This window comes from Papio anubis, chromosome 9 (assembly GCF_008728515.1).
Source record: "Papio anubis isolate 15944 chromosome 9, Panubis1.0, whole genome shotgun sequence".
Taxonomy (NCBI): domain Eukaryota; kingdom Metazoa; phylum Chordata; class Mammalia; order Primates; family Cercopithecidae; genus Papio; species Papio anubis.
Genome location: NC_044984.1, coordinates 20,224,447 through 20,243,854, shown reverse-complemented (window position 1 = coordinate 20,243,854; position 19,408 = coordinate 20,224,447). Strand labels below are relative to the sequence as shown.

Here is a 19,408-nt window from a genome sequence, read left to right as displayed (position 1 = left end):
ATCTATATATAGTCTCATTTGCTCAAAAAACCCATTTTTCAGAGAACATAGGTTGAATTGAAACAAAATGAACAAGCAAATTTAAACTAAGAACAAAAGTAGGAAAGAGTATACTCTGATCTTAATAGGTAGTATAGTTTTGTAACCAATGTGTTAGATTAATTATGAGCTTCCTGGAAGTTAAAGCAGAAAGAAAAAAAAAAAAAACATGATCAGTGACCCACCTCTCTATACTTGGTAGAGGGAAGAATAATTATAAATAATTTATAAAAAGAAATATAAATAATTTATAGAAAGAAATTATAATAAAAAGAAAAGAATAATTTATAAAAATTTATAAAAAGAAGCAGTTCTCCAAGGAAGAAATTGTAGAAAAAAATAAAAAATGATCATATGATGTATGATACAGGTAATATTGAGCCACATAGTGGTTTTCCAGCAAATGAAAGGGTAAATTTCATGTAACATTTTTTTTTGGTACGGAACCTCAATAAAAGCTCAAAGCATAATTTATAGAAGGGTTTTCTGTGGGAAACTAAACTAAAAAAGCCTCAGTATTTAGTACTCAAGAGCACTGATGCTCAAACTTGGCTGCACATTGGAATCACCTAGGAAATTTTAAAACTGATTGATGCCTGGAAGTTCTGTAGTATTCCCAAAAGGTCTGATTTAGTTAGTGTGGATGTGTGGCCTGGGTATTGGAACTTAAAAATGTTTATTTGATGGATGGTGAGGGGCTCAGTTTTCTGTCAAATGGGGATAAATTATTGTTGTGGGAAGGTAAAAGACATTCTAGCACACATTATTATTAATACTGATACTAGTATTAGTACTTTTTTTGTTGCCGTTGCTGTTTCTATCATCACTCATAAGTTACAATGTCAATTTGCAAGGAAATTTTCTTAACAATTATAAATTCTCTTAAATCACAATTGAGCATAATTTAATACATCTTGGGTCATTAGGAGCCAACTCAGAATCTTGCAAATTCTCAGAATCATTCTGATGATATTAAAAACTCTTCTTAAAGGATTGTTATGGACTGATAGACCTCTTGTGGTCTGCAAGATCAGTTCCATTTTCAAAATCAGGAAAGAGCTTAGCTTGTTGCAAGACATAGAAAACACACTTGTGCTTCTGAAACTCATCTATTAGGACAGGGATGTCAACAAACATGGGTGACTTAAAAACCTTCAGAGTCCGGACAATAACTCTCTCTCCTGTCAGGTACCCTATTCATAAATATAAATTTTATAATTATAACTCATTTGTTTGCATTAATCTGTGTGTCTTCCTCTTCTAAATTATTTATTTATTGAAATTTTGTTCCAGAATGAATTGTGAGCAGTTTATTAAGCAAACCAGGATTGTGCAAAATAAGAAAGTCAAGACAGAGAACATGTGGACAGGAAAAGTGAAAGGAAATTAAAAGTGAGAACTTGAGCCTGAATGGCAGCAGTGTGACCAAGAACATTTACAAGAGGCAGGCCACACATTACTAGAGGCAGGTCACACATTACTAGAGGCAGGCCACACATTTGGCTCTGTGCTTTTTCTAACAGGAATAATTTTTGATTAAATCATTTATATAGTCCTTAGAATGTACCAAAGGAATCAGCATTGCTGAGGGTGGGACCTGGATGTTGGTATTTTAAAAAATATCTCCAGGTAGATCTTGTTGAGAACCATTGGCAGAACCACTGAAACTGTTGTTCTGAGGAAGCAAAAAAAAAAATTCTGGATACTTGAGAACATTCATATCTCATTAATTCCCACATATATCTTTATTTCAAATGTTCAAGGAGTGATAAAATAAATATTTATGTGAAATCTTCTTTATCAACTTGATTTTCCTCCAGACATTACAGAACAGAACAAGCATCCTTCATTCTAATGAGCTGTAGAAAAAATAATATATTAATAGAAGAACAAAAGATTAGAAATAAAATGCTGTGGACGTAGACAATATTTTGGTCACTTAGTAGTTTTGCTTATTGATCTGTAAGACTCAATAGTGACTTATTGAGGGCTGTTCTGATCCCTACCCAGTCAGCTACATCACTGACTTCCGGAAGCCACCAAAACATTTTTATGACTTCAGCTTTCAAGAGGAAAAAGGAATTAACAAACACATACACATTACAAAATAGTAAAAAACATAATTTGTTGCGGCGGTGGATGTTTCAGGAAAAGCCAGTCACAAAATGCAAAGCCAAGTTCATTTGACACAGTTGTCATTCTTTCATTTCAGATTTTCTACCATTCATGAAAAGTCTTTCCTGCAATCCAATTTATATGCTTTTCATACTTATAAGTGTGATACAGTTCAACGCATTCGTTAACATGATCTCCTTCATGCCTAAATACATAGAACAGCAATATGGAAAATCATCTTCAGATGCAATCTTTCTAATAGGTATGTTTGTTTTTCTCTGCATTACTAGCACAATTTTTACCCCCATGAAATGGTGAATAGTGTGATGTAGCAAACATCTAAGGGTGTAGCAAACTCCTAAGTTGAAGTCTTTTAGCATATTTTTTGTCTCTGGTGGATTTCTTCCTTCTATTCTCCAAAAAAAAAAAAAGAAAAAATCAAGAAAGGGTAGGGAAGGGAAGAGGTCAGAGATATCTTGATTTTCTCTCCGAAGTCAGAATGTGAATTCATAATATTAATGCAAATCTTTGGGAGTGCAAAAATTACATATTTTCAGATAGGATTCTGCATTTTACTACCAAATTTTACTCTCTTGGTTCCAGTTCAAGGATTCTGTGGTCCTCCTAATTTAATTTTTCGGTCCCCCTAGTGGTTTTAGGTGTCTCTGCAGCCACACACATTCGGCCTTTCCTGCAACCACACTAACCTCAGTGGTTTTAGCCTAACTTGGGTTTTTCCTGGGATATTTCCACTGTTTTGAAAAGTCAATATCCCAAGCTACTTGTATCCACACTACCTAAAGTGCTTGTGAAAGCTTCAAATACCTGGGGTTCCCCCTCAGACACACTGAATCAGACCTAAGGTGTGGGGCTCTGGAATGGATTTTTAACAAGTTCTCTCCATAATATGATTCAGGGAGCCAGATGTTCACATTGTATGGATGGAACCTAGGGCTATCTTCTCCTTTTACTATTCTTTTTTTTTTCTCTTATTGGGAAGGGTTGAGAGAGGAAGAGCGCTGGCCACTAGCAGCAAGACTTGAAATGTAAATACACCTGACAGCAACAGGCTCAGCAAAGTGACTCTCTAAAGTACCTTGAACTGGGTGTGGTGGCTCATGCCTTTAATTCCAGCACTTTGGGATGCTGAGGAGCGAAGATCACTTGAGGCCAGGAGTTCAAGACCAGCCTGGACGACATAGCAAGGCTTTGTCTCTGCAATTTTTGATTTTAAATTAGTCAGGTGTGGTGTCGTGTACCTGTAGTCCCAGCTACTTAGAAGGCTGAGGTAGGAGCAGCCCTTAAGCCCAGGAGGTTGAGGCTCCAGTCAGCTATGATCATGTCACTGCACTCCAGCCTGGGCAATAGAGTAAGATTCTGTCTCTAATAAAAGAAAAGAAAAGCACCTTGAGAGAAGTCTAATTCTTCACAACCAAAGTGGGCATAAGTAACTGAAAAATTGTATATATATGTTCTCATTACACAGAATAGAAGGTAATAAATGAATAAATTACTGGCCAATTTTGACTTGCCACTTCTACCTGGATCCGAAGAAGAGAGATTTTTGTCATGATCTCTGCCTATAAGAAATTCACAAGCTACTGCAATGAGTTAAACGAATGATAATATAACAACAAGAGTCTCCCAAAATATACTTCCCCATTTATGGGGTATTTCAAAATCTCCCTGTGGGTCATGTGTAACTAAATGGGGATAAAATTAAATTATTCTTCTTCACTATGAGTTGGACCTAAATAGTTTCTTATATAAGACATATTACATAAAAGTGGTAACATATTGATTCCTTTGGTAAGTCATTTTGTGAATAATATTTTATTTGCATTTATAGGTATTTATAACTTACCTCCAATATGTATTGGATACATAATTGGTGGTTTAATTATGAAGAAGTTCAAGATTACTGTCAAACAAGCTGCCCACATAGGATGTTGGTTATCCTTACTTGAGTATCTTCTCCATTTTTTATCTTTTCTCTTGACTTGTGAAAATTCTTCAGTTGTTGGAATAAATACCTCTTATGAAGGGTATGTTGTTTTCTAATGAATGTCAGAATCTTTCAACAAATGGTTAATATTATATTTTTTACAATGGCAATGCATGATCAGATCATTTGCTTATTGGAGTTAATGGTAGTAATCCCTGCTCTTCCTGTATGTTTTCTCCATCTGTCAATCAAAAGCCAATCTATCCAAGCTCTAGGCTTATTAACGAGATTGGGAATATATCACAGGGTGAGTGAATTTATCATTGCATGTGCATGTGGGTGTGTGTGCATGATTGTCTTTGTGATATCCGAGTAGACATTATCCTATGAAAGAAACTGCCTACAGTTTTAGTTTGTATTAAAATATGTTATCCATATGTCTTATACTCCCATAACTGAGTGAAACTAAGAGTAGACTATACAGTCAAAATAGCCTTTATATGTTTACACAATGGGCTTAAGTTTGGCATAACTAAATCATAATACATGATAAATTAATTAATACATAATTCATATATTTCATTTGTATTGCTATATCTAAAATATTGAATACTTTCATATTTTGTATTTTGAAGGTTATCTGGGTTTTATTGAAAGGTTTTCCATAGTGATGTACATTAAAAGAATTCACCTGTAGGGCACATTTTGATAATCAAGCTATCAGTTAAAATGAAATAAAGAACATCCTAAAATGTTTTTTCAAAATTATCAAGGTTTATTAGATTGAAATAATTTCAAATGTAAAATCATAATATAATTTTATATATGGTATTTGATTTGAGACTCATAAACTTTATTTAAGATAAGCATTATTACCTCCACTTTACAGATGAAATTGAGATTCAGAGAGATTTAATGATAAAGGGAGTTCATTTCAAATCTCTTCAACCACATCAATGCAGAAATGGATTTTAAAATTGGAATAAATTTTAAAGATTGTCTCCATCTCCAATGATGCTGATTCCCAGACATAATGTGTCAAAAGTCGCACTGTGATCTAGTCTGAATTCAGTCTCTAAACTGCCACGCAAGTGCTCTTTCAATCGTATTACAAGCACTGGTCACTTTTTATATTAGTAGAATGTATTTCTTTCATTCAAATACCTACGTTTCTGGAACTAAATGTATTATCTATATTACAAGTGGAACTTGCAGATTTTTGTCTTCATGCTAGTCCTTTCTTGCTATTTGCTACCTAATGGATGAATCACAGAGATTAGTTCATCCTCATCTTTTGAGATCTAATAGTATGTGAAAACGTGACTCCCACAAGGTAGGCACAATGCTTATTTATTGCCTGTATATTCTTCTGAGATAAATCATTGAAAGAGTGGCTATGTGGTCATCAAAACAGGTCTCTTTTATACCAAAGCTATAGTAAACAGGTCACACATTGATGATTGGAAGATTTCTCTTTCTATTCATGGGAGGAGAAGAAATCTAATTGGGGATTGAGATGAAAAGAAGAAAAAAATGATTGAATCATCTTTTAATATCTATGGCATTATTTTAAATCATTTCAGAATTCCACAAGATTTGTATATGGGAAATAACGTCTTTGCTAATTGCAATGTGGATTGCAACTGTCCATCTAAAATATGGGATCCTGTGTGTGGAAACAATGGCTTGTCATATCTGTCAGCTTGTCTTGCTGGTTGTGAGACATCCGTTGGAATGGGAATAAACATGGTAAGACATCCTATTTGACAGAACTTTTTTGAGTTGCATTTTTACTTTCCAACTATGAACTGGGCCTACACTTAATAAAAGTAAAATTAGTGTTTCCTCAAAACCAAATTAGTTTCTTTGTATGTGGAAAAATAACTCTATGACAGTCACTTGATTACCTTTTATTTCCCAGATCTTATGTAAAACCTTCATAGCATCTGAACAGTGATCTGAAATTTCCAAGAAGTTTACATTATTACTCAAATAATTTGGGTTGTAAATACTCTGGACTAAAAAAATTTTTATCATTGAAATAAAGTTGGTGGTTTGATCTCAATTGTCCAGCTAATTGCTTTGCTATACATACATATATATATATATATATATATTTTTTTTTTTTTCTGTGTATATGTATGGGTGTGCTTTCTGTGTTTTTCACATTCTGACAGTTCTTTAAGAATTTAGAATTAGGAATGCTCTCTTGCCTCTAACATATCACGATATAATATAACAACACTAATACTAATATAATGTTGGTTGGTGATCAAAGTAGACTATAAATTTTGATTCTTATTAAGACTTGGAAACATGTAACAATTCAAAAAAGGGTGACAATTCTGTTTTTGAAATAAACTCCCTTCCCTTCCCTTCCCTTCTCTTCCCTTCCCTTCCCCCTTTCCTTTCCCTTCCTTTTTTTCCTTTTTTTGAGATGGAGTCTCACTCTGTCACCCAGGCTAAAGTGCAGTGGCACGATCTCAGCTCACTGCAACCTCCGCCTCCCGGGTTCAAGCAAGTCTCCTGCCTCAGTCTCCCGAGTAGCTGGGATTACAGGCACACGCCACCATGCCCGGGTAATTTTTGTATTTTTAGTAGAGACGGGGTTTCACCATGTTGGTCAGGCTGGTCTCGAACTCCTGACCTCATGATTTGCCTGCCTCGGCCTCCCAAAGTGGTGGGATTACAGGCGTAAGCCACTGCACCCTGCCGAAATAAACTATTTCTTTAGAAGCAAAGCTTTGATTATTTGTAAGCATCTAAATATTTCAGTTGAGCACTCTGAAACAGATTTTGTTTGTCCAGTGTAGTGTTGTATCAAAACACTATTTTAAAAAGTGTATTGGCTGGGCGCAGTGTCTCACGCCTGTAATCCCAGCACTTTGGAAGGCAGAGACGGGTGGATCATCTGAGGTCAGGAGTTCAAGACCAGCCGGCCAACATGGTGAAATCCATCTCTGCTAAAAATACAAAATTTAGCTGGGTGTAGTGGCGAGCACCTGTAGTCCTAGCTACCCTGGAGCCTGGGGCAGGAGAATCACTTGAACCTGGGAGGCAGAGGTTGCAGTGAGCCAAGTTCATACCACTGCACTCTAGCCTAGGCGACAGCATGAGTCTCTGTTTCAAATAAATAAATAAATAAAATAATTAAAAAGTGTGTCTTTAGGGTCGCTTATTAGTTATTACAATATTTAGAAAAATATACCATTTTTCTGAAATCACCCTTCCAGTTTTGTTATATGCTGTAATCTTGAGAGACATCATAATGGAGATGGATTAAAGGGAACAAGCAGTTACCATCTTGATCCAACTGGCTGTGTAGAAAATGTTTAAAATTTGTGTTCAAGATATTTCTTTCTTAGTTAGTGTAATATGTTATTTTTTGACAGGTGTTCCAAAATTGCAGCTGTATTCAAACTTCAGGAAATTCATCTGCAGTTCTTGGGCTGTGTGACAAAGGACCTGACTGTTCCATGATGCTCCAGTACTTCCTAGTCTTGTCAGCAATGAGCAGTTTCATTTATTCTTTGGCTGCCATACCTGGATACATGGTTCTCTTGAGGTACAAAATTATTTTCCTTATTTACATTTTTTTGGGTACAAACAAATTCTCTTGAGGTACAAAATTATTTTCCTTATTTTTAATTTTTTTAAGCTACCTTAAATTTAAGGTAGCTTGTTCTAAGAAAGTCACTCAGGACTCAGTATCTAAGAACTCAGTGCTCTAACGTACCATTTATTAAGGGCTTTGTATTAAGCATTTTTGAATTTCACAAAATTTTAAAGTTAGCAATGCACATGTTCATCTCCTGGCATTTCATTCCTATTCCTCCCTATTTTTCTTCCTTATTTCTTAGAGTTAAATGAGTGGACCTCTCATTCTGTGACAAAAGAGACACATTTACATCTTAGTGTAGGCCATAGAAAATGGCCATTTTGATAGGTAAAGAGTGGGTGCCTAGCAGCCATTTCCTAAGGTTCAACCTACAGGACAGCAGCGCAAAGCTCTGAGAAGCCCCCATCTCACCAAGGCCACTGGATCTTTCTGAGCTCCATTTTTCTTTAATAATAATGGGCATAATAATAAATACTCAGCTCTCTCACAAGGCTACTGTGAGACATCAGTGCTGAAGGACTTTCTAAAACTAGGAATCTGCAGAGCTAGTTTTCAAATTTAGGTATATTAAATAAATCTTCTTTCAGCTACACCACTCTTCATGCCTAGTAAACAATCCTGAACATAGTTTGTATTTTTTCTCTCTTCTTCTTGTTTTGGAGCTCAAAAGTAGAGTTAAGTTAATCACAATGCTCAAGTCATAACACATTATCATCACAGGCCAGAGCAAGGATTCTCTCTTATTTTACTTCATTTATTTATTTACTTCTATTCAATTCCCTATTTCCAGTCACCATAGCTGCTCACTTAAATATGACAGATAAATGTCATTAAATATGCATTTCCTTTGTAAAATATTAAATTTTTTTGTGTGTATGTGTTTTTATATTCACACAAATGGTGGTGTGGTATTAAGTCTTGTTCTGGTTCATAAGGTAGATGCATAAATAAATTCACCAGTCCTATTTAGAGTAATTTTTATATCATCACTGCATGGGAGTTAGAATTATCTTACTTTGTGATGCTGACTAATCCAATGGGTGTAAAATACTAATGATAGCTCACTGACGTGTTAATATGTGATTTCCTGATATACTGAGCTTAAGCATCTCTTCAAACAACTTTTTTAGCTATTTAGGCTTCTGATAGATGATGCTTATTCAATTTATTTTACCCATTTTACTCATTATATTTCCTATCTCTTATGTTTTCCTTGATGATTTTGATGATTACGATGTAAATTACAGGTATTAATGTAATACTGTTTATGTTATACAATTATCTTCACTTAGTCTGTCTTCTTTCTTTTAACTTTTACAGTGCCATTTATGAAATGAAATCCTAAATTTTGTTGTACTAAAATCTAACAATTTTCTTGCCTTAGTGTTTGTGTATTTGGAAGATAAGTCACATTTTTAAAATTGCTTCCACATTTGTAACTTACAAAAATATTCCCTTAAATTTTATTTCTCCCTAGCTTTCCAGCTTCACCTTCTGCATAGTTTTTTAAGCCATCTCAAATCTATTTTTATATGTGGATTAAGGTACATAGATATCCAGTGTTGTTTTTCTCCAAATAATAAAGTTTTTTTCCAAAATCATAGCCTATATAATACATCCTTTTTCCTTTGATTTGTGGTGCCACCATCTCAAGTTTTTATATAACGTGAATCTATTTTTCATCCTTACTCTGTTCCACAGATTTATTTGCCTGTTCTCATACCAGTGTCACCTTGATTTAATTACTTTGGCCTTGCAAACGTTAGTATTTCATATGGTAACTTTTCCTCACCCCCCTGTCATCTTCACTTTTCCTTTATTCTTTTATTCTCAAACTGATTTAGCTGTCTGTGGGTCTTTATATCTTCATAAGAATTTCAATTGAGTTAGTGTAGATTCCACAGATTACTTGGAGAAAAATCTGACATCAAATATTTTTGAACATGTAATATCCTCGCATTTGCTTAAATGTTCCTTTGTATCCTTAAATAAAGTTCTGAAAATTTTTCATAAAGGTGATGTGCCATTAGATTCCTTCTTAAATACTATATATAAATATATAAATTATATACGCACATATGTATACATATACATGTCTATATATGCACACACATATATGTACATACAGCCACATAGATACATACATACATACACACACACACACACACACTGAGAAAAACAAATGGTTTCTTTATTCATACAGAACACTTCTGATAGCCAGATGTGTGGATTATTTTCCTACACTGTCCAATTCTGCAGCACCAGCTGGGTGTTCTACAGTTCCATGCAATTCTGGCACTATCTACATAGACTTTGCATCAGATTGCGCAAGTTAAAAGGCTCAGTCCTATGAGACTGCCCCCAATCTAGATGTCAATCACAAGTCCAGACACCCTGGGCTTTTGTTTTGTTTTGTTTTGTTTTGTGTTCTACCCTGGGCTTCTGACTGACAAGCTATGCATTAGGGTTGACTCCTCCATTTTCTAGAATGGCTCACGGAACTCAGGGAAGAAACACTTGACTTACATTTATTGGTTTATTATGAAGGTTATTGTAAAAGACACAAATGGAAACCAGGGTAGGGTTGGGGTGTGCCACTCTCCTGGCATATGGATATGTTTACCAGCTCAGAAGCTCATCAAATCTCCTAGTTCAAGAGCTTTTAGTGAGCTTGATCTTCAGTGCACACATCCCACTCCATCCTCCTGGAGGTCTGAGTGTGGGGTGGAGAATTCCAGTCTTCTAATAACTTGGTCTTTCTGGTGACCAGTCCCAGCCTCAGTCTGGGAGCCCACCCTGTCGTCTCATTAGTATAGACTCAGGTGTGATCAAAACAATCTCCTTAAGAATGACAAAATACATTCCTACCACTAAGGACGCTCCAAGGGAATTCCAAGAACTCCAAGGACCCATGTGCCAGGAGCTAGGGACAAAGACCAAATATATTTCTTGTGACGCCATCCACACACACACACACACATATACACACACACACACACACACACAGAGAATGGTGCCATTACCATCACAAACATGCAATATACATATACATCATACACATGTAAATATTTGTGATTGCAAATATATATAGATATGAATATGTGTATTTGTGATTTTAAACCTATTTATATTGTATTGATTTTAAATATATTTAAATTTATATTTGTATTGCTTATAAATAATTTGTGATTATCAACGTGATTTTACATATTTTGTGTGTATATGTATATATGTGTATCATTTCCCCATATACAAATATAAATTGTATATCTAGATTATAATTACATAGCATATAATTAAAATTATACATAAAATAAATCAGAAGTAAAAACTAGATTAAAAAATTATATAATCATATATAAATATAGTGTTTTAATTTTTAATTTTTATGGGTATATAGTAGGTGTATATATTTATGGGTTACATGAGATATTCTGATACAAGCATGCAGTGTGTAATAACCACATTAGGGTAAATGGGGTATCCATTCCCTCAAGCATTTATACTTTGTGTTACAAGTAATTCATTTGTACTCTTTTAGTTATTTTAAAATGTACAATTAAATTATTTTCCACTATAGTCACTCTATACACTATCAAATAGTAAGTTTAATTCATTTCTTCCATTTTTTCGTACCTATTAACTATCTCTACTTCCCCACCACACCCAGGCTACCCTTTCCAGCCTCTGGTAACAACCCTTCTGTTCTCTATCTCCATGAGTTCAATTGTTTTCATTTTTTCTTTTTTTTCTCAGATGGAGTCCCACTCTCTTGTCCAGGCTGGAGTACAGTGGCGTAATCTTGGCTCACTGCAACCTCCACCTCCCTGGCTCAAGCAATCCTCCAGCTTCAGCCTCCTGAGTAGCTGGGACTACAGGCATGCACCACCACACCTGCTAATTTTTGTATTTTTAGTAGAAATAGTGTTTTATTATGTTGGCCGGGCTGGTCTTGAACTCCTGATCTCAGGTGATCCACCCGCCTTGGCCTCCCAAAGTGCTGGGATTAGAGGCATGAGCTCCCGGGCCCAGCCTATTCTCAGTTTTAGCTCCCACAAGTAAGTGAGGACATGTAAAGTTTGTTTTTTGGTGCCTGGCCTACTTTACTTAACGTAATGACCTCCAGTTCCATTCATGTTGTTGCAAATGAAATGGTCTCATTCTTTTTTTATGGCTGAATATTACTCCATCATGTATATGTACCACATTTTCTTTATCCTTTCGTCTATTGCTGGACACTTAGGTTGCTTCCAAGTCTTGACTATTGTGAATAGTGCTGCAATAAACATGGCAGTGCAGATATCTCTTTGATACATTGACTTCCTTTCTTTTGAGTATATATTAATACGTAGAAGTGGGATTGCTGGATCATATGGTAGCTCTATTTTGAGTTTTTTGAGGAATCTCCAAACTGTTCTCCCTAGTGGTTGTACTAATTTACATTCCCACCAACAGTGTAGGAGGGTTCCCTTTACTCCACATCCTCACCAGTATTTGTTACTGACTGTTTTTGTATACAAGTCATTTTAACTGGGGTGAGATGACATCTCATTGTAGTTTTGATTTGCTCAGACTTCTAGTAGTATCTTGAATAACAATGGTGAAGGTGGGCATCCTTTTCATGTCCTGGATCACAGAAGAAGGGCTTTCAGTTTTTCCCCATTCAGTATGATACTAGAGGTCTCTCATATATGGCCTTTATTATGTTGAGGCATGTTCCTTTTACACCCAGTTTTCAGAGAGGTTTTTTTTTTTTTTTTTTGTACTATAAAGCGATGCTGAATCTTATCAAATGTTTTTTCTACATTAGTTGAAATGATCATATGTTTTTATTTGTTTGTTCTTTTTGTATGATGTATCATATAGATTGATTTACATATGTTTGAACTATTCTTGGATCTCTGGGATAAATCCCACTTGTTCATGATGAATGATCTTCTTAATGTGTTGTTGAATTTGGTTTGATAGTATTTTGTTGAGGATTTTTGCATCAGTATTCATCAGGGACATTAGCCTTTAGTTTTCTTTTCTTTTTTTTTTGTTTTTTTCCTACGTGTCTTTTTCCGGTTTTGGTATCAGGATAAGATTGACCTCATAGAATGAGTTTGGAAGGCTTCTCTCCTCATCTTTTTTCAGAATAGTTTGAGTATATTGGTATTATTTCCTTTTTAAATGTTTGGTAGAATTAGGCAGTGAAGCTATTGGGTCTTTTCTTTGCTGGAGACTTTTTATTACAGCTTCAGTCTCATTACTTGTTATTGATCTGTTCAGGTTTTGGATTTCTTCATAGTTCAATCTTGGTAGGTTGTATGTGTCTGGGATTTCATCCATTTCTTCTAGGTTTTCCAATTTATTGGCATACAGTTGTTCATAATAGCCTTTAGTTTAACATAGCTTAACAATTATTCCTAAAATCCTTTGGATTTCTGTGGTATCAGTTGTAATGTCTTCTTTTTCATATATGATTTTATTTATTTGAGTCTTCTCTCTTTTTTCCTAGTTATTTTGGCTAAGGGTTCATCAATTTTGTTTTTCTTTTCAAATAACTATTTTTTTTTGTTTTATTGATCTTTTGTATTGTTTTCTTCATTTCAATTTCATTTATTTCTACTCTGATGTTTATTATTTCTTTTCTTCTATTAATTTTGTGTTTGGTTTGCTCTTGCTTTTCTAATTCTTTAATATGCATTATTATTATTATTTTTTCTTTCTTTTTTTTGAGACGGAGTCTCAGTCTGTCGCCTAGGTTGGAGTGCAGTGGTGCAATCTCAGCTCACTGCAACCTTCGCCTCCCACGTTTAAGCGATTCTTCTGCCTCAGCCTCCTGAGAAGCTGGGACTACAGGCTCACACCACCACGTCGAGATAATTTTTGTATTTTTATTAGAGACAGGGTTTCACCATGTTGGCCAAGATGGTCTTGATCCCCTGACCTTGTGATCCACCCACTTCATCCTCCCAAAGTGCTGGGATTACAGGTGTGAGCCACCACACCCAGCCTATTGGGTTGTTTATTTAAAGTTTTTCTTCTTTTTTGATGTAGGCATTTATAGTTATAAACTTCCTTCTTAGTACCACTTTCACTGTATCCCATGAGTTTTGGTATGTTGTGTTTCCATTATTATTTAAGAAATTTTTAAATTTTCTTCTTAAGTTTTTCATCGACCCACTGGTCATTCAGGAGCATATTGCTCAATTTCCATGTGTTTGTATAGTTTTCAAAATTCCTCTTGTTATTGATTTGTAGTTTGTGGTCAGAGAAGATACTTGATACTGTTTCAGTTTTTTTGGATGTTGTAAGACTTGTTTTGTGAGCTAACATATGGTCTATCCTTGAGAATGATCCATGTGCTGGATTCATATTTGTATTCTGTAGCCATTGGATAAAATGTTCTGTAAATATTTATTAGGTTCTTTTGGTCTATAATTTGGATTAAATCCAATGTTTCTTTGTTGATTTTTGGAGGGGGGGTCTGGAAGTTCTGTCCAATGCTGAAAGTGAGGTGTTGAATTCTTCAGCTATTATTGTATTAGGCTCTATCTCTCTCTTTTGCTTTATATATCTATCTGGTGCTTCAATGTTGGGTGAATACATATTTATAACTTTTATGTCCTCTTGCTTAATTAATCCTTTTATCCTTTTATAATGATCTTCTTTGTCTCTTCTTACAGTTTTTGTCTTAAAATCTATTTTGTCTGGTATAAGAATGTTACTCCTGCTCTTTTTTGGTTTCTATCAGCATGGAATATCTTTTTCATCCCTTTATTTTCTGTGTCTCTGTCTTTATGAGTGACATGTGTTTCTAGTAGACAACAGATTATTGGGTATTTTTTAAAATCCATTCAGCTACTTTATGTCATTTTATTGGAGAGTTTAGTCTATTTACATTCAATATTCTTATTCATAAGAAAGGTCTTACTGCTGCCATTTTGTTATTTGTTTTCTGGTTTTCTCTTCTTCCTTTTTTTCTTCCTTTCAGTGAAGGTGATTATCTCTAGTGGTATGCTTTAATTTCTTGCTTTTTTATTTTTTGTGTATCCATTGTATGTTTTTTGATTTGAGGTTACCATGAGGCTTACAAATACTATCTTATAACCCATTTTTTTAGATGAGAATACATTAAAACTGCTTGCATAAAGAAACTAATAAGCAAAAAGAAAACTAAAAAAAACCTCTACATTTTAACTTTGTCCCCCTGATTTTTAACATTTTGTTATTTCTATTTCTATTTTATTGTACTATCTATGTCTTGAAAAGTTGTTAATATTTTTGGTTAGTTCATCTTTTAGTCTTTCTAGTTAAGAGTAGTTTATACATCACAGTCACAGTGTTATAATATTCTGCATTTTTCTGCTTACTTACTATTTCCAGTGATCTTTGTACCTTCAGATGAATTCTCATTGCTCATCAACATCCTTTCCTTTCTGATTGAAGTACTCCCTTTAGCATTTCTGATAGCATGGGCTGGTATTGATGAACTCCCTCAGCGTTTGCTTGTCTGGGAAAATCTTTATTTCTTCTTTTTGTTTGGAGGATATTTTCACCAGATATAAAGGTAAAAGTTTTTTCCTTAAGCACTTTAAATATGTCATGCCACTCTCTCCTGGCTTGTAAGGTTTCGCCTGAAAAGTCTGCTGCCAGTTGTATTGCAGTTCCATTGTATGTTAGTCACTTCTTTTCTCTAGCTGCTTTGAGAATTGTTTATTTATACATGACCTTGGGGGATTTATTGAATTCCTTGAGGTGATCTTCTTTGGGTTAAATCTGCTTAGTGTTCTATAATCTTCTTGCACTTGGATATCAATAACTTTCTCTTGGTTTGGGAAGTTCTCTGTTGTCATCCCTTTGAATAATCTTTCTACTCCTATCTCTTTCTCTACCTTTTCTTTAAGGCAAATAACTATTAGATTTGCCCTTTAGAGACTATTTTGTGGATCATTAAGGTGCACTTCACTCTTTTTTATTTCTTTTTTCTTTTGTATCCCTTACTGTATATTTTCAAATAGCCTATCTTCAAGCTCACTAAATCTTTCTTTTGCTTGATAAATTCTGCTATTAAGACATTCTGAGGCATTCTTTAGTATGTCATTGCAGTTTTTTAACTGTAGAATTTCTGCTTGATTCTTTTTTTTTATGTCAACCTCTTTGTAAAATTCATCTGATAGTGTTCTGAATTTTTTATCTGTATTATCTTGAATTTCTTTGAGTTTCCTCAAAATAGCCATTTTGAATTCTCAATCTGAAAGGTCACATATCTCTCTTTCTCCAGGATTGGTCCCTGCTGCCTTGTTTAGTTCCTTTGGTGAAGTCATGTTTTCCTGTATGTTCCTCATGCTTGTCAATGTTTGTTGGTATCTGGGTATTGATGAATTAGGCATTTATCAGAGTCTTCATAGTCTGGGTTTGTTTGTGCCATCCTTCTTGAGCAGGCTTTCCAGGTATTCAAAAGGACTTGGGCCCCCAAGCCCAGTAATGCTGTGGTTCATGTAGACTCATAGAGTTACCACTTTGGAGGTCTTGGACAAGATCCAAAAGAATTCTCTGGATTACCAGGCAGAGATTCTTGTTCTTTTGCCTTAGTTTCTCCCAAACAAATGGAGTCTGTCTGTGCTAAGCTGCCTGGAACTGGGGGTAGGGTGACGCAAACACCCCTGTGGCCACCACCTCTGGGACTGTGCTGTGTTACATTGGAATCCAGCACAGCACTAATCTCACCCAAGACCCTCTGTTACCTCTACCTGGCTACCACCTACGTTTGTTCAAGGCCCAACTCTACAATCAGCCAGTGGTAATCCAGTCATGTTTTTGTCTTTCCCTTCAGAGCTGTGAGTTTTCCCAGTCCCCAGAAAGGTCCAGAGATGCCATCCAGGAGCCTGGGATGGGTAAAAAATCATACAAATCTACCTTGTATTCTATTCTAGTGTGGCTGAGGTGGCACTCAGACTATCAGAAACACCTTTTTACTCTTCTCTCCCCTTTCCAAAGTCAGAGGAGCCCCACCCCATGGCCACCACCACCACCACAGGCCCACAGGGAATACTGCCCGGGCCACCACTGATGTTTACTTAAGGCACTAGAGTCCTTTAGCCAGCCTGTGTGAATGCTGCCAGGCCAGGACTCACCCTTCAGGGCAGTTGGCTCTCCTGTGGCCCAGAAGGGCAGGTTCAGAAATGCCATCCAAGAACCAAGGCCCAGAATCTGGGACTGCAAAAATGTGCTTGGTGCTCTATCCCTGGGGTCCCTACCCAAACTGGGCCACAGAATATTACCAGACCCTGGCCTGGTAGGAGTCTGGCCTCACAGCAGGAGGGAGCAGCGAGCATTACCCCCTCAGCTCCGCCTCCTGTCAGATCAGCTGTAGCATTAGATTCTCATAGGAACGTGAACCCTATTGTGAAATGCACATGTGAGGGATCTAGGCTGCGCACTCCTTATGAGAATCTAACTAACGCCTGATGATCTGAGGTGGAAGAGTTTCATCCAAAATCATCCCCGACTCCTGCCTGGTCAGTGGAAAAATCGTGTTCCACAAAACCAGTCCCTGGTGCAAAAGGTTTAGAAACCACTGTCCTATCCCACTGTGGCTGAGCTGTTACCTAAGATGCAAGACAGAATTCCCTTTGCCCCCTGTGCCTATGCTTTTCTCAAACAGGAAGAGTCTCTCCCCACAGCCACTACAGCTCTGAATGTGCTGAGTCTCATCTAAATACAGCACACCCGAGTCTCACCTGGGGCCCATGGCATACTACCTGAGTATAGCTGTTGGTTATTCAGGCCCCAAGGGCTCTTTAGCCAGTAGGTGATGTATCCTGCCAGTACTGAGTCCTTCTCTTCAAGACAGCAGGTTCCCTTCTGGTCCAGGGTTTGTCTAGAAATGCCACCCAAGAGCTGGGGCCTGGAATGGGTACCTCATGACCCTTCCCGGTGCCCTATCCTACTGTGGCTGAGTTGGTATCACAGATGCAAGACAAAGTCCTCTTTACTTATTCCTCCTCTCTCCTCAAGTGGAAGGAAGGATTCTCTTTTGGAGCCACAAGCTGTGCTGCCTGGGGTTGGGTGAAGGGTGGCACAAGCACTTCATTAGCTTCCCTGGCTGGTGTCTCAGTAGCTTCCCTGGCTGGGACCCCCAAGTTCATTGACTCCGAACCCAGCTCAGCACTAGAACTTGCCTAGGAGTTGTAGTCCTTGCAGCCTAGCCTGGCTTTCAAGTTTATTTAGGGAGAGCACGTTTGCCCATGGTGGCGAGGCTTGGTGAAACTCAAGTTCTAACTGTGGGGCTGGGTGATTACTTTCTGGCGATGGCTAGTCTAAATGCTCCCTCCATGGGTAAGAATCAGCTGAGTTTAGCTTGGTTTTGCTTTCCACTGTGACAGAGCAGCACGGGATTTAATGAAGTCTCAGAATCACTGCATTCTCCCTCTCCCAAGTGCACAGATTCCCTCTCCATGCCATGTGGCCACTGCTGGGGGATGGGAGGGCTGGCGTTGGCAATTCAAGACCATTTTTCCTGCTCTCTTCAGTTCCTCTTTCTGTGATATGAAGTTAAAACCAGGTATTGTGAGTGCTCACCTGACTTTTTATTCGTACAAAGGTGTTTCTTTGTATGTAGATAGTTGTTAAATTTGGTGTTCCTTCAGGAGGGATGATTGATGGAGTTTTCTATTTAGCTCCTTGCTCTACCCCTCCCTTATAAATATAAATTTTGCACTATTTTGGACAGATAGGTCTGTGTGTGTGTGTCCATATTTATCTCTATCTCTATCATCGCTGCACATAAGTAAAGATTGGTATATATGGATATGTGTGGTATTGTTTTCTCTTATATTTTCTAGTTGGTTATTGCTGGTTTAGAGGAGTGCTGCTGTTTTTAAAAATTTGCTTTTTATCCAGCATCCTTCTTATTTGTTCTAATAATTTGTTGATTTTGTTAGGTTTTCTATGTAAGTTTTTCAATGTGCAAATATGACAAGTTTTGTCTTTTCACTTCCAAACCTTACACATCTTAGACTTCTAAAATTCTCTTGTAGCATAAATTTAAACCTCCAAGATTTATTTAACTATAGTTGTGATAGTGAGTATTCTTGTTCTTTTCTAATTTTAATAAGAACTGTATAAAATTTATTATTATTCTTACTGTAGATTTTTAGTGTATCTAGTTTCCGTGTTATTAAAAACAATTTCTTTTTTTTTTTGAGATGGAGTGTAGCTCTGTCACCCAGGCTGGAGTGCAGTGACACAATTTCAGCTCATTGCAACCTCTGCCTCCCAGATTCAAGTGATTCTCCTGTCTCAGCCTCCCAGGTAGCTAGGATTACAGGCACCCACCACCATACCCAGCTAATTTTTCATATTTTTAGTAGAGACAGGGTTTCACCATGTTGATCAGGCTGCTCTCGAACTCCTGACCTCAGGTGATCCGTCTGCTTTGGCCTCCCAAAGTGCTGGGGGATTACAGGCATGAGCTACCGTGCCCGACTAATAAAATAGGTATTAATAAGAAAAAGTGATAGGTGAAGTGTCAGTAACCAGAAATGGGCTCCTGTGTAGGCTACCAGCTGGATAATAAAGCCCTGAATAACCAATAAGTGAGCATGAAAGTAAAATTTTGAATGTTCATTATGTGTGACTAGCTTACAACCGGCCTTTTCAAGACAGTATGATAGTTTTAAATCTTTATTTTTCTTTTATTT

General features: G+C 36.5%; 1 protein-coding gene across 4 annotated transcripts in view; it reads left to right on the top strand.

The window, feature by feature from the left end:
• Nucleotides 1–19,408, top strand: part of LOC101004941 (solute carrier organic anion transporter family member 1A2) — an 80,008-nt gene that overhangs the window by 54,014 nt on the left and 6,586 nt on the right. For all 4 annotated transcript variants that reach the window (XM_009180341.4, XM_009180342.4, XM_009180340.4 and 1 more), the window contains 4 exons: nucleotides 2,252–2,416; nucleotides 4,004–4,199; nucleotides 5,683–5,848; nucleotides 7,492–7,664. In XM_009180341.4, coding sequence (XP_009178605.1) covers nucleotides 2,252–2,416; nucleotides 4,004–4,199; nucleotides 5,683–5,848; nucleotides 7,492–7,664 — 700 coding nt within the window. The remainder of the gene's footprint in view (nucleotides 1–2,251; nucleotides 2,417–4,003; nucleotides 4,200–5,682; nucleotides 5,849–7,491; nucleotides 7,665–19,408) is intronic.